This window comes from Phycodurus eques, chromosome 12 (genome assembly GCF_024500275.1).
Source record: "Phycodurus eques isolate BA_2022a chromosome 12, UOR_Pequ_1.1, whole genome shotgun sequence".
Lineage (NCBI taxonomy): Eukaryota > Metazoa > Chordata > Actinopteri > Syngnathiformes > Syngnathidae > Phycodurus > Phycodurus eques.
The window spans coordinates 22900043-22920908 of record NC_084536.1 but is presented as its reverse complement, the minus strand read 5'-3'; the positions used below and the strand labels follow the sequence as shown (position 1 = coordinate 22920908).

The window sequence follows — 20866 nt, the reverse complement described above, 5'->3', positions numbered from 1 at the left end:
CCGAAAACCAACATTGAATGCCTGTGACCTTCGATCCCTCAGGTGGCAGTGCATCAAAAACCGACATCAATGTGTAAAGGATATCACCACATGGGCTCAGGAACACTTCAGAAAACCAACGTCAGTAAATACAGATGCGGTACATCCGTAAGTGCAACTTGAAACTCTACTATGCAAAGCAAAAGCCATTTATCAACAACACCCAGAAACGCCGCCGGCTTCTCTGGGCCCGAGCTCATCTAAGATGGACTGATGCAAAGTGAAAAAGTGCTCTGTGGTCCGACGAGACCACATTTTAAATTGTCTTTGGAAATTGTGGACGTCTTGTCCTCCGGGCCAAAGAGGAAAAGAACCATCCAGACTGTTATGGACGCAAAGTTTAAAACCCAGCATCTGTGACGGTATGGGGCTGTATTAGTGCCAATGGCATGGGTAACTTACACATCTGTGAAGGCACCATTAATGCTGAAAGGTACATACAGGTTTTGGAGAAACATATGCTGCCATCTAAGCAACGTCTTTTGCATGGACACCCCTGCTTATTTCAGTAAGACAATGCCAAACCACATTCTACACGTGTTACAACAGCGTGGCTTCATCGTAAAAGAGTGCGGGTACTAGACTGGCCTGCCTGCAGTCCAGACCTGTCTCCCATTGAAAATGTGTGACGCATTATGAAGCGTAAAATACGACAACGGAGACCCCGGACTGTTGAACAGCTGAAGCTGTATATCAAGCAAGAATGGGAAAGAATTCCACCTACATAGCTTCAACAATTAGTGTCCTCAGTTCCCAAACGTTTATTGAATGTTGTTAAAAGAAAAGGTGATATACCACAGTGGTAAACATGACCCTGTCTTAGTTTTTTTGGAATGTGTTGCAGCCATAAAATTAAAAGTTAATGATTATTTGCTAAAAACAAAGTTTATCAGTTTGACCATTAAATATCTTGTCTTTGTAGTGTATTCAATTAAATATAGGTCAAACATGATTTGCAAATCATTGTATTCAGTTTTTATTTATGTTTAACACAACGTCCCAACTTGATTGGAATTGGGGTTGTACAATATGTACAGTATTTGTATTAACATAAAAAAGCTGTAAACGTAGCAAGGCCACGGTAAGTGAATAGTAGGATAGAAAGCCTTTTATTGTCACTATACACTTCATTGAAATTGGGTTTTAATTATCTTCATTTAAAACTACTTTATCAATCCTGAAGCAAGCTTTTTAGCTCCCTTGCTATGTTTTTTCATTTAAAACTGCACTTTACAAACATTACAACAGTTCAGAAGTTTGCAAAATAGCACCTGGATGTTACACAGTGTAACTGCAATCTATTGTGTGGACAGATGAAACCGAAGTTGAGTTGTTTGGAAGGAATACACAACGCTAGGTGTGGAGGGGGAAAAGAAGGCACAGCAGACTACGATCAAAACCTCTTCCCAAGTGGAGGGTGCATGATGGTTTGGGATTGCTTTGTCACCTCAGGGCCTGGACACATTGCTATTATCAATGAAAACATTATTTCCCAAGTTTATTGAGACATTTTGCTGCAGAACTTAAGACCATCTGTCTGCCAATTGAACCAACCAGTTATTAAATCTAAAGGCATACATACATTACCCATTCTGCATTGTGACATTTACGTTATGTTCAGTAAAAAGATGGAAACGTAATTGATAAAAAGGTTTTCATGTACATTATATAAACATTAATTCTATGCCATATGTTATCATTATTTGTTCGACAAAACTGTTGTGAAAAAAAGCTACCTTATTTACAGCTAGAAGAAGAAAAAAAAAAGCTAAACATTTATGAATCCTTGGCCTATGAGCTCTGTTGCCAGGCAACCAGCACTGACGACAGTGAAGTCATTGTTCCTGTCCAAGAAATGGTCTGGTATGTGAATTGCGGTGTTTTTGTACAGATTAAACAGGCCAGCTATAATCTGCTAATTAATGAGCTTTCCTTGTTCCAGTTGGCAAATGGTTTCACCTTTGGACACTGTGAGGTCACTCAATTCCCCCCCTTTTTTGCATGCTTTACGGCCAAGCTGGCCTCACGTTGGGCAGACAGATGATAATTTTATCAGTCGTTGGGCCATCCATTTAACACTTGGCAGACGAATGAGAGCTATTAATCAAGATCTTCTGCGTTGCACGTTCATTGTATCTCTTTTGAGTAATGAACGAGCGCAGTCGGAAAAACGACACCGTGATGAAGAACCTCACAACCTCTAGTGCTCCCCCTACGTTAGCCAGCGAGGTAACACCCAGTCTGGGAAACAACGCTCGTATTTTGCTGGAAGGAGATTAGTTGGGTGTTGGTGAGGATTTTCGATTGTGATTTATATTTTTCTCCTCCCAGCCCCATCACCCAATATTTTCCTATTGTACTTCCCACAGTCTCCACGAAGAGGCAATGTGAGAAGCTATATTCATCTCTGAGATCACTTTTATTTGCCTTTCACAGATAGTGTGATGGATGACATCATCATAACTTCACGGGATTGGGTTATGCATGCACTTTGACCCAAAAATATACAGCATCTCTCTCTGTAGGATAACCTTTTCCACTCCCCACCTCGTCCATGTGATGAGCTTTATGTCCATTGGTATACACTGGGCTCTCTGCCAGGATCCACTGTTGGGCCACTCAACAGAGGCCAGCATCCACTAAAGCCTCAAGTGTTAAACAAAAAAAGCATCTGCAAAGTCAATATTAGCCTTTTACATTGCCAACCGGCAAAAAAAGAAGGAATAAAAGGATACTAAAGACTAAACGAAAACACTTAAAGCTCAGTGCCCCACAATAAAACCTGCTGTCTCCTAGGTCCACTCGTCTCGAGAGGGCTGTAACCCATCACTCCACTGCTCGGACTTCCGCCCATTCTCTGTGGGAGTTTAATTGCTAGCAGGAAGACACAAGGTCAGGGTGTGCGACTTCCAAAAATGTTGCTTGAGCAGGGGATGTACTTGACATTTCCCCCCAATAACAGCAAGTCACAGTCAAGATTTAGAGTAGATGACTGGAGTACAACCATCTACGTATCTGTTCTTTAAGTAACACCATGTGATAGTTTGACTTGAAGGTACAGTAATAGCATCATTATTTAAGAGGTGGTACATTTGCTGGGGAGAATGGTGATCTGTCATATACTACGTTTCGCCACCCCATATTTACTCCTTTTGTGGTCTACAATACTGGTGGACCAGCCAGGACACTTCTCATATTTTGTTAGCGCTAGCATCTGCTCATGTCACTGTACAGAGTTGTGAGCAGCACACTGAAATGATCATACCATCCTAATTTGTTCTGTGAAATTTGAAGCCCACTTTATTTTTTAAAATTATGATTATTTACTTTTTTCTCTGACATTTAGCCCCAAAACAATGTAATGTAAACGAGGTGACTCGTGCCAACAGGAATCCTTGCAGCAGCACATCATGATTTGACATGTAAACACAATCACTTGTGGAGCATGTAGCAACATGTAGCATGTATCATAGCATGTAATGACAGACATACAGTAGACTGACCAGTCACTTGCGCTGTGTGTAATGATTGATATTTTCACAGACCAATCAGTGGTACAAGGTCTAATAACTAACATTAAGACCACAGGTGTCAAACTCAAGGCCCAGGGGCCAAATGTGACCCTGCACATCATTTTATGTGGCCCGTCAAAGCAAATAATGTGTGTCAACTTCCATGATTCTTGTTAAAATCTGTACCAAAATGTCAGCTTTCATGTAAAAATATAATGTTGAGATAGTACTAGCATTTTTTCCCATTACCAAACTCTTTTTTGCAGTAACTTGATGGGGGGGGGGGGGGGGGGGGGGTTTAACAGTAACCTTGTTTAACATCATCTTTTGTATTTCAAGAGGACCGACTGCGCATGTCAGAAATTTAATGAGTCAATGGGAACGTGTTGATGTCGCTTCATAAAATGAGAAGACCAGAGATAAACTAATCAATTTTACTCATCATTAACTGAATTGTATTTATCCTACTCCTGGTCTAAAACAGATATACATATAATTTGTAATATTTTTGTTATAATATTTTAGTTTAATTTTTATTGTTTCACTTTTGTCCCTTTCAAGGCAGTGGGGCAGTTTTTCCTTGATAGTTTTGCCTTTTGTTACAAAAAAAAAAAAGTACTGTAAACTGTAAAATGTTTATTTAATATCAGACTGAGCCTTTGTCAACATGCTGTTTTTCTAATGACTCTGAACATCAAGTGGAAGCCAAGAGCATAAATAATTTTAATAGCTGCTCATCAGCCCTCCGACAAGCTTCTCCCTTGCCAGATAAAATCAGCTTTTGTATCATTCACTGCATGGCTGTGCAGGTTTGCATACTCCCTTCCTTCCTGGAGAAGTGCTCTTCTCGAGTCTCATCAGGAGGGCCTTTAACCCTGCGGACTTAAGGACAAAATGTCAACAAGAGTTACTGTGTGGGTCTTTTCCAGCTTGGAGATGACATTGTTTTTCTGCAATGAGAGTCCATTTCAATTTTTGGATGTGCACTTGCAGTATGCAGCAAGCGAAATCCCTATATGCTCTTCACTCCGGACGAGGAGTTGAGGGAATTTGTTAATCCTCCTCCACACTTTAGCGCTCTCCACAGTGGGTCCGACAGCTGTTGGAAACACCAGACAGGGGTCAAGAGACAAACTTGGACCACGTGCTCGGCTGAAATATATTATTCCCTCTTTGTTTCTTTTCGTGCCTAATAGATTTTACATGAAGAATGCCTCAGCACTCATGATAAATTGTCCCCAAAATCTCCACTAGTGAGAGTTTGAATAATTCCATCTCCAGCACACCTGCTTGAAGTGCACTCTGTAGTATTCACCATAACTTGATTTCCAGATAACAAAAACCTCATGCTTTAGTAACTATTATCTAACTCAGTGTTCACCAAACTTTATTTGAGCCAAGGCACATATTTTACGTGATAAAAATCCTGGTGGCACAACCAAACAAAAATGTCACAAAAAGTGGATACGCAGGCTAATAACAGTATTTCCCTTCTGCCATGTACTAGAAGAGCATTTAATTGTTCTTGTTCTATGAACTCACACTAATGTGCTGCAGCAGACTGTTTGGGAATCATTGGTCTAACGTGAAAATGTTTACTTATTCACCCAACATCATTTTTTGTTTTTAATTTGCTGCACCTCCACTCAGTTGGTTGGGAGGTGCAGGTTTTAATTAAAAGTGTTTTGCTACATTGGAGTATTAGAGGGCCACACTGAACAAAAAAACAAAACAAAAAACCACACATAGACATATGCACCGAGATTAAAGTTGTCATACATTTAATTCTCATAATAATATGACTTTAATCTTGAAAAATATGACTTTTTAATCTAAATAATAAACGACTTTATTCTCACATGAGTATGACTTTAATCTCATATCGTAATTATTTGTTTTTAATTTCCAGTGTGGCCCTAATTCTCCTTCGTACGTCTTGATTTCGTTTGTCGAGCCCAAAACTATACTAACGTTGATTTTCTTTTCAGAATCAGAATCAGAATCAGAATCAGAATAATCTTTATTTGCCAAGTATGTCCAAAACACACAAGGAATTTATCTCTGGTAGTTGGAGCCGCTCTAGTACAACAGACAGTCAATTTACAGAACCCTTTGGAGACATAAAGACATTGACAAAAAACAATTGTGCAAAACAACTGTGCAAAAAGATGCAGAGTCCTCTAGCACTTAGAGCAGTTCGAATGACCATTGTGCAAAAGGCGCTGAGACTTCAAGGAGTATTTTAATGAACATCTCTTAACATTTTATGACAAAAGAGAGAGGCAAACGACTGCATTTTTCTTGTTTCATTTCCAGCTAAAAGATACCAATTCAACAAAAAAAAAAATTTTTTAAGTCTTTTTTTTTTTTAAGTTTATTCAAATTTATTTATAGAATGTGCTATAGTTTCATAGATCATAACATATGAAAACAAGCAGCGATACGCACATGGCGCACAGGTTTAAATACATAAATATAAGAAAATATATAAATAAAGTAGATAAAAACATGTCTCCATCTGACCTATAATAATAATTTCATAGCGCTGAGCTCGCTGTTTTCATAAACCAAGCCCCTGCAGTCTATGAGAATGTGCATGTTGTGAGAAATTATTAAATCCGGCTTGGTTTTTCTTTTCATCTAGCAATCCCCTTTATGTCAACAAATTATTAAAAGTCAAACCTGGCGGAATCAAATTTTTATGAAGCCAAGAAATGAAACGTTGCTGAGGAATGAAATCACCTGAAATGGTGGAAATATCTCTAGACTGTTAAATCCCCCCGCACGGCTGGTTGGAAATGTCACCGGTGCCCTGTGCTCTCATGGCCAGTCCCTCTGTAGCAGCACACTGTCCTCCACAAAGTGTTCAATTATGACTTCTGAAAGCCTCTAATGGTCCCCTCAGGGGCCTTTCACAGGAAATGGTTGTTATGTGCTAGCCTCTGAAGTGTGCTGTGGTCACTGTCACGAGAAAGAAAAGTAAAAGGCATCAGCAGCAAGATAAAGCTTTGAAGCTCTTGATCCTGTAAAGGGGTTGTGTCATACTGTATAACAATTTGCATGCGTATACAGTACACCAACCGGCCACAAAATGATTTAAACTAACACAATCCAATTAGATCCAATACAAGAGCATTCATTCATTCATTCATTCATTCATCTTCCGTTCCGCTTATCCTCACTGGGTTCGCGGGCGTGCTGGAGCCGTATCAAGTATTATATCTTTACAAAAATACTACTACTGAGAATTGATTAACACGCACACACGCACACACACACAAATATATATATATATATATACTGTATATGTATACTGTATATATGAACTTGTTTTTTTTTTTTGGGTGTGTCTGCTTTGTACTGCACCCAGGTGGCCAAGGCACGCACACCAGAAGGAGTAATGACCATTGAATTGAAGCAAAAAGTATAATTTAAAAAAAGATTACAGTTTTTTACATTTTCACATTGTATTTAATTGCGTCATTACTATATGTTTTTATAAAGTGCAATATTATAGAGTGCTATTTTTCCTCATTAAAATCTACATTGCAAAAAGTTTGGAACGGATGAATTAAAATCGTGTCTCAAGACACCACCGTACTTGCTCTTAATGCCATTTCTGCTCTCACACGAATGTAATAAACCTCACAGTCGTGTATTATATGTTATATTTAAGCACATGAACATAGTTGCTTTAATTTTTTGTTGTTCCTAGGCAGAATTGACATTTCACGCCCAATGTACTGTTTCCTTGGCAACTTGAGGCAGAAGGTTTTGGTCCGTCAGAGGTCACGCAAGGGTGAAGGACACTGATCCATATTCACCTGTCATTTTTCAAAATGTAATTGTCTTGAATATTTGACGATATTAAATGCATCCCCCATGGAGTCTACACATGAAAGGGATGCGCCTCTCCCTTCATTTTCCATACAAGAATGTGACATCTAAGGGCCAGGAAGAGCAAAGCTGCAAGGACACCCATTCCAAAACACTCTCCTTCCGAGCATCACAAGCGAAACCTGCTGTTTGGCCCTGAGCCTTCGCTCGGGAGGCTGCAATCAGCTTTTGGCAGGAAGCAGGTGGAAGCTCTCAGTTAAGATAGTGCACCCCAAGTTGGAGTTGCACCAAGTTCTTCATAATCAGCTGCTGCAGGAAAAAGAAAACAACAGTGTCTCTTGTACCGGTTCCTGTCCTTCCACTGTGAAGGTGAAGGGTCAGACAAACCAATTCGGAGTCTACGTCTTAAGAAACACGCACACACATACCGTACAAAGGAATTCCTTCCTCCATGGAGCTGCAATTGATTGCTTGCCTTTGTAGACCAAACTGTGCTTTCAATCAATTTACCACACACTTATCTCTATATTGGGAAAGTTCCATATGGAAATAAAATGGAGGGTCCGCATAGCAGGGAAACGATAGTGCCTGCTCTTACTGTCCTTTCTTGTGTCACCCGAATGTAGTAAAACACACAATCATATATGATTCATTTAAGAAGAAAAAAATACTCTTTAAGCACATCAGAATTGTGCAGATTTTTATTTTTTGTTCTATTTCTTTTTGTTGCTAGGCAGAATTCGCCAGTCTCACTCACTGCGCTGTTTACTTGGCAACTTTGGGCAACAGGTTTTGCTGCCACACACAGGAGAGAAAGAACAGGGAGAGACATATTTTTTTCTTTGGCTGTATGGTAGACTATTGGTTACAACACCTGGATCTCGATTGTGAGGTTTTGGTTTTGAGTCTCATGTGGGGTAATCTCCCCGTGCTGGCGGAGGTTTTTCGCACATACTCCGGTTTCCTCCCCAATTCCCAACTTTTTTGTCCCAATTTTGCCTCTTCCCGACCAAGAATGTAAAACACCAGTCTATTTTATGTTTTATGAGATTATACTATAAGATTATCTTTAGGTCTGAGGTGTGATAAGAGTGGATTTGTCCTGATTAGAGAGTCTGAAACGGGTCAGGGCTGACAATCTTAGGCCTGGTACAGACTTAAGGATTTTTCACATCTTAAAAGATTTTTTTAAATCTGTGACAGACCTCACACATAAAGATAAAAACATCAATTATTTAACAATTTTGGTGGTATTGTGTGCGGTGTGCTCCGATAATCTCAAGCCATAACACGACAGACATAAAGATTCTGTTCCACCACTGATCGACAAACAAGTCCACTGAGGCAGAAATCTCACGTGATCACACGTGATCTCACAAAAAGAAGAAGAAACACTTCTGGATGCGCGCCGATGTTTCCGGCGAGTTTCCGAAGGTTGCTGGAAGCGGGACCTTTGTGAAATGCCGATGTCATCAAAAAATGACTTGCTTTGGAAAATACTTCTCGCTGTCTGGGGAATCCACTTTTATACAACACATTTGTTTTTATTTCCGGTCATTTCCTTGTCGTCCGTCTAAGGTTCTTCTTTGATTGGCTACATACTGTTCCACGTCACGGTTCACAGATTCATGACTCGAGAGTGGTCGGCTTTCCACACACACGAAGAGTTTCCGTCGTCAATATTAAACACGTTAAAAACTTAAGATTGTCGGCCCCGACCTGTTTCGGACTCTAAAATTGAGACAAATACACTCTTAACACACCTCAGACATAAGGGTGATCATATAACACCGCGGATTATCCTTACGCGTAATGCGGTAAATATTTATGATCAAAACTGTTTATGCGTTTGGGAAATGCTAATGTATCTCAAAAACCTTTAAGTCGAGGTAGCACTGTACTGGTATTTTATTTTTGTTTGTTCTTTCCAGTTTGGCCTTCTCATGTAGTTCTTCATATGCATGTGTTTCATTGGACGACCACAATATGTACTACTTCATCAAAAAATATAAAAGATAAAATGACAAACACTCCCTGGGCAGTGCATGACTTTAATTCCTTAACAATACTAAAAAAACAAAAACAAACAAAAAAAAACTATACAGATGAGTGAGGAGCAGGAACACCTTTAAAGGAGAAATCTTTCATCCACCGACTCATTAGGATCATTCAGAGCGTATATTTCACAAAGCGTGAAAAGGATAATTTATACCCAACATTCAAACTCCTGCGCACCTTAATGAAGCAAATAAATTCAAATAGTCCATTTGTGCTGGGCCTGCCTGACCTCGTAAATCTCTTCCGCTTTTTTTTTTTTACAAACTTAACATTTCACAACTCTAACCTTGTAAATCACACCACACATAATAATAATAGGAGATGAAAAAATAGTAAGAGAGTTCTGGTTCAGATATTAAATGCATTGGAACGCGTGTGAATAAATGGATGGATGGAAGTTTACTGTAAAAGGTGAGTAATGTGTTCAGATAAGATAAAAGGCTTGCAATGCATCACGTTTGCTTGAAAGAAGGAGTAAAGAAGGAGCTAAGCCGAAAGGCGAAGCTCTCAATTTACCGGTCGATCTTTGTTCCTACCCTCACCTATGGTCACGAGCTGTGGGTCGTGACCGAAAGAACGTGTTTCAAGCGGCCGAAATGAGTTTCCTCCGCAGGGTGTCCGGGCTCTCCCTTAGAGATAGGGGTGAGAAGCTCGGTCATCCGGGAGGATCTCAGAGTAGAGCCGCTGCACCTCCGCATTGAGAGGAGCCAGATGAGGTGGCTGGGGCATCTGATTCGGATGTCCTCCCGGACGCCTCCCCGGTGAGGTGTTCCGGGCACGTCCCACCGGGAGGAGACCCCGGGGACGACCCAGGACACGCTGGGGAGACTACGTCCTTCGGCTGGCCTGGGAACGCCTCGGGATCCCCCCGGAAGAGCTGGATGAAGTGGCTGGGGAGAGGGAAGTCTGGGCATCCCTGCTAAAGCTACTGCCCCCGCGACCCGACCCGGATAAGCGGTAGAAAATGGCTGGATGGATCTGCTCTCAGTTCCATTAATTAAGATTAGGGCATTACGAAAAGAAATATCTTTCAAAGATAATGTACTATTTAATCAAATATATAATCAAAGTATTACAAATTTACAAAATATGAAATATTAAAAAAAACATCATGTCAAGAATAGTTGTATTTTTCCGAGATTAATTTTTAAGTAAAAAAAAAATAATAATAATAATAAACAAACAAATCTTATGTAATTAATCTTGTATTTTTCAATGTAATTAATGTACACAATATACACAATATTTTCCTTTAAAAAAAATTAGCTTACAAAAATAATATATTTTTCCAAGTTAATAAATTGTAATAGCATTAAAAAAATGTCATATTCTCTTACATAGGTTTACAGAAATAATATATTATTTTAAGATACAAATTCAGAATATTACAAGAATAAAGTATTTTTGGGGGAGATGTTTTATTTTTCGGGAAAAATGCTACATTATTCTTCTAATATTACAATTTACTTTTAAAGAGAGAAAGACTTTTTATCTTTCGAAAATGCAACTTTAACCTTTTAAGACTAAGATTATTTTTCCTTGAATCTTAATTTGTTTTATTGTGACTGTGAACAGGAAAAGCGGTGTTGAAAATGGATGGCTAAGTATTTTTTATCACGGGGTACCAGAGGACTTCAGGGGAAGCGCAGCATCTTGAGAAAAATAAAGAACAAAATTCAACTGGCTCGCTCGGCTAACTTCAGGCAAAATGAAACACTGAAAAATTCATGCACGGTTCACAATGATAAGTACATAACTAAAATTCATCATTGATCATGTGTATAATTCATGCTTGTAACTGAAAGAGAGACACCTTTGGGATGAACCAGAACAAAGATAGTGAGCCAAATCCAACACCAGTGACCTCTGACTTCAAACAATTCCCACAGACACATGCCAACATCTTGTATGAAGTCTTCCCAGATGAGTGGAAGCTGTTTTCCTCCTAAAAAGGCCCACTACTATTTCCCATGCAGGTTGTTTATGTCCACCAAACTCTCGAGGCCTCTCTTCTACATGTCGCCAACCTACTCCGATTCTGCTCTCTCTGAGTTTCAAAGATCATTTCTCGCGTGCCACCATGTGTTTCCATCACTGCAGTGGTATTGCAAAAAGCCGGCAAAACTCATCAATGTCAGATGGTGTTTACCCAGCGTGGGAAGGCGAACAAAAGCTTTGAAAAAAAACAAAAAAAACAAAAAAAACAAAAAAAAGGCTCAGCAGCCGTCTGCATGTGTTTTGCGGATGTGTTCTAATGACTTAAAATGCAGTGAGAATAAAGCTGATGGAAGCGTTCTCTCGATTGAAGATTGAAGATCTATTTCTGAAGTACCCGAGACCCTAGCGAGGTCGGCCGCAGCGCACACTCATTGGCGAGATCCAAGCCGCTCTTACGCATACACTCGCCGGAGGCACCCAGCAGAGTCTCACTGGTCACAAGATCAGGCTCCATCACTGTCGTCATGGTAATAAAACCCAAACTTGCCATTGACCCAACAGTATGTCCTGTAGCTGGCCCTTAAAAGGGGGCTACTTCCAAGATGAGAAATAGGGTGTGGAATGTAGGCTACAGTTTTCATCCTTCAGGTGTTTTTGACAAAAGCACGGCATAGTGTGTGTTATTTTGACACTTGGGAACTGTTTGGTATTGTGAAACAATGCATATGTCTATTAATTATTCCATACGGCTGTTAATTATAAAAAGGGAGGCCACCAGACAGATGATAGTTTCGTCTGACCTTAATAAATAAATAATAAATACATACATAAATAAATAAACAGAAGGAGACTACATTAAGCGGCAGTGCCACTGTATTTGTATTTTTTCCTCAGGAGTAATGCGCCATCAAGCGTCGAGGAACAGCTACTGTCTCATTCTCAAGACGGAAGTAAAGCGCTGGGCTGTTTCATTGACTCTCATCAAGTAATCCGTTAACACCAAGGCGCATTTCCTGTTATGGGGAGCATGTCCCTTCAAAGTTAAAACATTTTCATTCTGCTGCACTAGTAATCCGTCCCCCGTCCCCCGACAATTAAATAAAAAAATGAACAAATTGATACATATACTATATGAGACCATTTAAAAGAGTAAAAAGGTCATATATCGGCTCATATAAAAAAATAATATGAATGTCTTGACGGTACCTACCGGAAGTTGACCTTGGCTTTATGCTTGTAACATCCCCTCGCTAAATTAGCTGCCCGTCTGTGAGCAGGTAGCTGTTTTGTCGTCGTCATGTCGTATAGTGCCAAAATCGGCCCGTCCATCCTGAGCAGCGACCTGTCATGTCTCGGCAGCGAGTGTGTGCGGATGATGGAGTGTGGGGCGGACTATTTGCACCTCGACGTCATGGACGGGTCTGCTTTGCTACTTCTTTACAGCAAGTTTAGCCAGCATGCTAACGGCTAGTCTAAAGTGGAGTCAGTGCACGAGGGCTTCAGAGGATGCTAAAACCGTGTAAACTATTAACTAGCCTCTAAATTCACACATTTAATATCAGGTTTTAAAATGATTAGAATTATTTTTTGGTTCTACTTAGTTTGAATAGTGCATCTGTTTATCTATATTTCTATCTATCTCTGTCTGTCTGTTTTTAAGCAGCAATATTAATTTCTCCCTTTTTCGTAGGCATTTTGTCCCCAATATCACATTTGGGCACCCCATGGTGGAATGCCTGCGAAAGTCATTAGGCAAAGACCCTTTCTTTGGTGAGAATACGCCAAGAGTCCCGATTGTAATGCTGTCACTGAGAACTTGAGAAGTGTCCTATCATAACTGTGCGGCTGTTTCAGACATGCACATGATGGTTTCCAGGCCCGAGCAGTGGGTGAAGCCCATGGCTGCTGCAGGAGCTAACCAGTACACGTTCCACCTGGAGGCCACCAACAACCCAGGGAACCTCATTAAAGAGGTCCGTGAGAGTGGCATGAAGGTGAGGAAACATTGCTTCACATGTGGTGAAGTTGTTGCAGGCACGGCTGGGTGTTAAAATGTCAGATTTTTGTTTTTCACATGAAAATCTGATTTTAATGATTGCAGTAAATCTTTTTATTTCAATCTTTGGTTGTCGTAAAACACTGGCATCGGGCCGAAACCTTAGGTCCAAATTTAGTAAATTTCACTTTTTCCCCCCACAAATTAATACCATTGGTCTATTGGTATTACAAATTATTGACCCATCTCAGGTGTTGACATTGACTTGCTCTCATTGACAATGCTAATGTTAATTGCTCAACAAACCTTTTTTTGGTTTCCTGAAAAGTGAGGATTCCACCTGATGCCAGCGGAAGGCAAATGACACTGACATTATTCAAAATAAGTTGCACAGGTAAATTGAGGTGACCTCGGGAAAATATTTGCGGCGTGGAAGCATATATGTCACTAAATCACTGCATTTTTTTATTTTATTTTTTTTTAAATTGTGCAAAAAAATCCAATTTGAATCTGAAATCTGCGAACTCTGCATATGTGGCGAAACACTGTAAATGAACATTTAAAATGTTTAAATGAACAACATTTGAACTGTATGCCTGTTGTCGAAGAGTAAGAGTTTTTTTTTCTTCCCCCATGAAGAGTTGTAGCTCTTGCAGCTATTTGCAGCTTGAAAGCTCATACCTCGGGTCTAACTGCTAATAACTGGTGTTGCAACGTATGAATAGGCACTCTTGTTTTTGGCAGCGTTCAGTGCAAGTGACTTGACATTGGAAAAGTCTGAAAGTTAGCAACACTGACGGTGCTTTTGGAAACTGGCTTCCTTCTATTCGCTGGCTGGAAGTAGAGCATATCAGCGAGGACACGCTTTGGATTACGGAAACCACAAAAAAATGTTTTATTAATTGATAAAATCCTATCACAGATATGACCTGATGTGATGCGGTGACTGTGTGCAGGTGGGTTTGGCCATAAAGCCCGGTACTTCTGTTGAAACGCTGGCACCGTGGGCCAACCAGATTGACATGGCTCTGATCATGACTGTTGAACCTGGCTTTGGAGGACAGAAGTTCATGGAGGACATGATGCCTAAGGTACTGTCAGCAACACCAGACTCCTCTCGAAACCTCCCCATAGCATCGTTTACACGCAGATCCAACAACATTTCCACATCCCAACCGTAACAGAACATACAGCCTATTAGAGGGGAATGGTTGTGAGCATATAAAATGTAGAATTTAACATAATGAAACCAAAGTATGTATTTTCAGTGTAATAGTTACCGTAATACGAGAATGTCATAATTTCTTACACTAAACTCCTAATGTTACAAAAATAAAGATGTTTTACTTTGTAACTTTGTATATTATAAGTAGTATAATAAACTGTTTTAGGAACAGAACTTTGTCAGCATTGTTCTGCTTTTTTCTGTTGCGTTCACGTGTTTCACAGGTTGAGCGATTGAAAGACAAGCAGGTCAACTTGAGACATAACCTGTTACATGTAACTATGTACTGTAAAAGTACTGTGCCAAATGCTGTTTTTATTTTTTTTCCCCCCTTTTTCCTCACTTTGTGGTTTTGGTGTAACGTTAGTGCTTTGTTGCAACTTCACGCTGTGTCTGTACACGTCTTCATTTCATGTCTTAAGTGGTAGAAAAGCTTTGACATGGCCGAGTCGCTAGTAATGACTCATTAGCGGCATGTTTTGCAGATGACTGTTTTCTGGTGGGTATCTGACTTTTTAACCGAAGTGTGAAATTACGGTTCCCTCCTTTCGGCACCAACTCTGTGGGGATGACCAATCAACCGGTGCTTAATCCAACTGTTACACTGGTTTAACAGTTGGATTGATTTTAACTCGACTAGTCATGCCTGGAAAATAAGGCTCACGGAGGACAGAATAAATAGGCTGCTGTTGTGTGACGCTTCTCGTGTGAGCTCCATTCAATAAATGGATTCTGCGTGCGCTACAAGAGAGTAAGAGACAAGTTTGGGAGTTTTCGCCGGACCAAAAGTGACTTTACAGTACAAACGCTACATCTTGGACGCTACAGGAGTGAAGTAGCGTAGCTAAACTAACACCCCACACATCAATATAATCTAATAAACATTAGAGGCTTATATTTTACGATAGATGCTTCTATGTTGCACTACAATGTATATCACACAGCCCAACTGTAGGTTGTTGTAATATGAAAAAATAAGGCTGTTAATTTACCACAATAAAGTTGTAATATGTAATATAGGACAAAAAAAACAAAACAAATTTAGCAAAAGTATATTCTGAAAAATATGAGAAAAAGCCACAATTTTACATGAATAGTGTAAAGCTTTCGTTGTAGTATTACGAGGAAAGGGTAGCAATTTTAGAATATGGTTTTAATATAAGGAGAGAGAATAATTCTGCCAAAATGAAATCAATTACAGAGAAAAATAATGCAATTTTACTAGAATAAAGCCATAATACTACAATAATAAAGTTGCGATATTGTGAGGAAAAAGTTCAAATATTCCCAAAAAAATAGTTAGAAAAAAAAGAACGTTATGTGAAGATGGAATATTTGAGAAAAATACATTAATACTACATGAATTAAGTTATTTTACCACAATTATATTATGAGAGAGGTATTACAATTGTATGCAATAAGATTAATGTTACCAGAATAAAGTCAAGAAAGTTGAGATTTTACTGTTAATAAAATAGTCATTATGTAATTTGTATTTTTTTTTTTCAAGCTGTACTGTTGAGAGAAAATTAAATTCCTATATGAGTAAAAAAAAAATTTTTTTTCCCGTGCGTGTGCAGGTGAGCTCGCTGAGGCGTCAGTTCCCCTCGCTGGACATCGAGGTAGACGGCGGCGTGGGCCCCGACTCCATTTACAAGTGTGCGGAGGTGAGCACCAATCAATGCCACGCGCTCTAGAATCCCGTCCGACGTAACCCAAATCTTACCCGTCTCCTCCTATTACACGTAGGCCGGCGCTAACATGATCGTGTCGGGCAGCGCCGTGATCGGCAGCGACGACCCTCGCTCCGTCATTGCCCTCCTACGCACGGCGGTGGTTGAGGCCATCCAGAAGCGCTCGCTGGACCGCTGACATGACCTTTTGATGACCTCTGGTGGATGTGGAAGGTGAGGCCGGACTGCACCTTCCGTCACAATTATGTGAATGAAGCCGGACCGTACATTCATACAAACATTCATACAAACATTCGTAATAAATATTTTTTTACCCACTCGGAAATGAAATCATCCAACAAGCTCTGTGTTAAAAATTATTTTTCTATATACTGTGTATATGCACACACTTCTGGCATTCATCTGTGGGAGTTGGTTTTATAAATTAAAAAGCCTTCAATGTTATTTGCATGTGTGGAGTTTTTTTGTTTTTTTTCTGTTGGATTTTGACAGCAATGTGCATATGCATTCAAGAGATGTCAATTTAGTAGGAACTAGGCATAATAGATGTAGGTGTCCCAAAGAAATCTGACTTTTGATAACATTTGTGTTTTTTTACCTGCTGTATAAATGCAATCATGGGCAATAATCTCTAAAACAGTGATTAAAATCACTACAAACGTCTTTTTCATCTCATTGGGGTAAATTGCGTAAAGGTGGTCCTGGCTGGTCCACTGACGTAATGGACTCAGTGCAAAGTGCAGATTGATGCCGTACTTCTCTTTAAGACGGTGTCTCATTAGAATCAATGGGAATTAGCTGAAGGTCAAATGGCTACATGCAGTAAACTCATCACTCACCATTTTGCTTTTTTGCCGAAGTTTATTAAAGGTCGCCCGCCATCGATACGAAATCTCGCATCTGACTAGAATGCGAGCGAAGAGGCTTCACGGTAAGCGTCTCCGTGTCTTGTGCAGAAGAACGGGTCCCTGCTGTCGATGAGCATCACCGGTGACACACTTCAAACCTACGCTCAATAATGCAGCAAACGCGCCTGTGAGGAAAATCACAGTCCGTTCAATTATTGATGCTTAAATCTGCCTTTTTTTGTTGTTGATTTTAAACGTCACATGCCATCCGCCGAAAATGTTCTCCGTCATTACATATTTGCATGTCACATTTGTGAATGTTTAAACTAGAATCCCCGTGCGAGCGACTGCGGGACTAATGGATGGCAACGTACGTTCTGAAAGTGCACGCGTTGTAACGCAGACAAAAAAAGAGGCTGTCCGCGCCAACACGAACTCTTTTCATCATGTACGTTTATACATACAGTATGTCTAGTGTTACTGCTTCATTTCTTCCTTTCTGCAGCTGATTGCCGGTGACCCGCATTCAAATGTCATTGGCCCAAGTAAGTTGCAGGTACATGCAAACGACATGTACCTTGGAGTCACCGGCGAAAGAAAGAGAGAAATTCCCTGCTCAGTTGCCGTGGCAACCGCATCCACAGGTGCTCCCATTTGCACACACAAGCCAGCACTCTTACTCTCCCCACAGCCCAACATTGTGCAATCAAGACATAATTCTACTGAAATAAAGTCAGAATAATACAGGATAACTGTCAGTTTACCAAAACAAGATTTAAGAGAACATTGAGGCAAATTTAAAGAAGAAAAAATAAAAAGCTCTAATATTGCCAAAGTTTTACTGTAAAATTGTTTGTTAGCATTAAGCTAAATTGACTTTATAAAGGCAAAGCTATGTGGTTGTCTTAAATACACAACATGTAATTCTCTTTGTTTTATCTTTAGCTCGACAACAGAGTGACAATAACAACAATGGCTTGAAACCTCTTTTTCTTTTTTTTCTTTTTTTTTTTTTTTTTTTTGAAGAATTGTTCACTTTCTGCCAAAGTGCTGCTTGTTGTGAAGCGAGTTGAATTCCCCTTGCATCTCAAATTTTTGCGAACAGTGGCTCGTATCGGGAAAAGCTTGTAAGCTGTGGTTACTTGTATATCCCTTGTATCATACAGTGGTGTATGATCATAATTTTATGACTATGAGACTCAAATCATAATTTTACAAGAATAAAGCCGCATGTTACCGGAATAAAGACACACAGAGTGTGTGATCACGGGTCACTCTTGTGAGTCAACCAGGAAGTAGACTGCTCCTGCAAACAAACCCAAATACGACAGTCCACAAATGTTTGTTTCGCTTATGTTAACAGTTTGGGCCTTGGCGGAGGTCTGAGCTCCACTGCGAGCCAGCTTCAAAAAAAAAAAAAAAAAAAAAAAAAAAGGGTTCTGCTCCTCTCCGACAAAGAAGTCACTTGAAGTAGGTGCCTTCATCCATCACATGCGGCGCTGCTAATGTCACCGGACGGACGGATTTTGATGCCACGTCTCAGTGGGTGACACTTAATGGAGTCCCTGAGTGATGAGTTTCACCTCAAATAGTCTCTTCTGAATCTTGCCAGTTTGACAAGAGACACACTCTAAAAGTTTGCTAATGCTTTGCACGGTTATATTATGTATGGTATTACTCGAGTGACTCTTAGTCAGAGTGCCCTTACCGGAAAGAAATGTGCCTCAAGCCATGCAGAGATATAAGATTGATTTTTGATCAGTCATGCCACTACACTCATTTATTGTAATACATTTTTTGTGAATTAATTTTTTTCAAATCCTCATCATTTGTCTTTTATTGTGTTCAAAATTATATTGAAATCACTCGTGTTGAGGTTCAGTTAATGTTCTTTCAAATGAACAGCTCTATTTTCAAAAACAAAAAAATTATATCTAAAAAAACCTTTACCATTTCAAATTAGGGGTTTTAAAAGACAGCGTTGTAAATTAGGGTTTCAAATTAAGTTTTAAAAATAGAGTTGGGATTTTAAATTAGGGTTTCAAGAGAGTTTTAGGGTTTCAAAGTAGGGTTTTAAAACAGGGTTAGGATTTAAAATTAGGGTTTCAAAACATGGTTTGGGTTTCAAATTAGGGTTTCAAGACAGGGTTATGGTTTCAAATCAGGGTTTGAAAAAGGATTCAAAACAGGGTTAGGCTTTCAAATCAGGGTTTCAAAAGAGTTAGGGTTTCAAAGTAGGGTTTCAAAACAATGTTAGGTTTCAAATTAGGGTTTCAAAATAGGGTTAGGGTTTCAAAACAGGGTTAGGTTTCAAATTAGGGTTTCAAGACATGGTTAGGGTTTCATATTAGGGTTTCAAGACAGGGTTTGGGTTTCGAATTAGGGTTTCAAAACATGGTTAAATTTCAAATGCGGGTTTCGGGACAGGGTTAGGGTTTAAAATCAGGGTTTCAAAACAGGGTTAGGCTTTCAAATCAGGGTTTCAAGAGAGTTTTAGGGTTTCAAAGTAGGGTTTCAAAACAATGTTAGGTTTCAAATTAGGGTTTCAAAACAGGGTTAGGGTTTCAAATTGGGGTTTCAAGACATGGTTAGGGTTTCAAGACAGAGTTTGGGTTTCGAATTAGGGTTTCAAAACATGGTTAAATTTCAAATGCGGGTTTCGGGACAGGGTTAGGGTTTAAAATCAGGGTTTCAAAACAGGGTTAGGCTTTCAAATCAGGGTTTCAAGAGAGTTTTAGGGTTTCAAAGTAGGGTTTCAAAACAATGTTAGGTTTCAAAAGATGGTTAGTTTTTCAAATTAGGGTTTCAAGACAGGGTTAGGGTTTCATGTTAGGGTTACAAGAGAGTTTTGGGTTTCAAAACATGGTTAGGGTTTCAAATGAGTTTTTTTTTAACAGGCTTAAGGTTTCAAATTACGGTTTCAAGACAGGGTTTGGGTTTCAAAAAAGGGGTTCAAAACAGGGTTATGGTTTCGAATTGGGGTTTCAAAACATGGCTAGAGTTTCAAATTAGGGTTTCAAGACAGGGTTAGGGTTTCAATAGAGTTTTAGGTTTTCAAAGTAGGGTTTCAAAACATGGTTAGGGTTTCAAATTAGGGTTTTTAAACAGGCTCATGTTTCAAATTAGGGTTTCAAGACAGGGTTAGGATTTCAAAAAAGGATTTCAAAACAGGTTTAGTATTTTACATTAGGGTTTAAAAACAAGTTTTGGTTTCAAATTAGGGTTTTTAAACAGGCTTAAGGTTTCAAATTAGGGTTTCAAGACAGGATTAGGTTTTCAAAGTAGGGTTTCAAAACATGGTTAGGGTTTCAAATTAGGGTTTTTAAACAGGCTCATGTTTCAAATTAGGGTTTCAAGACAGGGTTAGGATTTCAAAAAAGGATTTCAAAACAGGTTTAGTATTTTACATTAGGGTTTAAAAACAAGTTTTGGTTTCAAATTAGGGTTTTTAAACAGGCTTAAGGTTTCAAATTAGAGTTAGGGTTTCAAAGTAGGGTTTCAAAACAATGTTAGGTTTCAAAATTAGGGTTTCAAAATAGCCATACAAAATAGGGTTAGGGTTTCAAAACAGGGTTAGGTTTCAAATTAGGGTTTCAAGACATGGTTAGGGTTTCATATTAGGGTTTCAAGACAGGGTTTGGGTTTCGAATTAGGGTTTCAAAACATGGTTAAATTTCAAATGCGGGTTTCGGGACAGGGTTAGGGTTTAAAATCAGGGT

General features: G+C 39.4%; 1 protein-coding gene across 1 annotated transcript; it reads left to right on the top strand.

The window, feature by feature from the left end:
• The first annotated feature begins 12633 nt into the window (after positions 1–12633).
• rpe (ribulose-5-phosphate-3-epimerase) lies at positions 12634–17055 on the top strand. Its single transcript, XM_061692146.1, has 6 exons — positions 12634–12803; positions 13075–13154; positions 13239–13378; positions 14337–14471; positions 16186–16272; positions 16355–17055. The coding sequence occupies exons 1-6, from the start codon at positions 12682–12684 to the stop codon at positions 16475–16477; spliced, it is 687 nt and encodes a 228-aa protein (XP_061548130.1). The 5' UTR covers positions 12634–12681; the 3' UTR covers positions 16478–17055.
• The last annotated feature ends 3811 nt before the right edge of the window (positions 17056–20866 follow it).

Coding starts and splice junctions, on each gene's coding strand:
- rpe (XM_061692146.1), top strand. CDS start 12,682: ATGTCGTATAGTGCCAAAATCGGCCCGTCCATCCTGAGCAGCGACCTG. Junction 13,379..14,336: donor TCCGTGAGAGTGGCATGAAG/GTGAGGAAACAT, acceptor GACTGTGTGCAG/GTGGGTTTGGCCATAAAGCC. Junction 16,273..16,354: donor CCATTTACAAGTGTGCGGAG/GTGAGCACCAAT, acceptor TATTACACGTAG/GCCGGCGCTAACATGATCGT.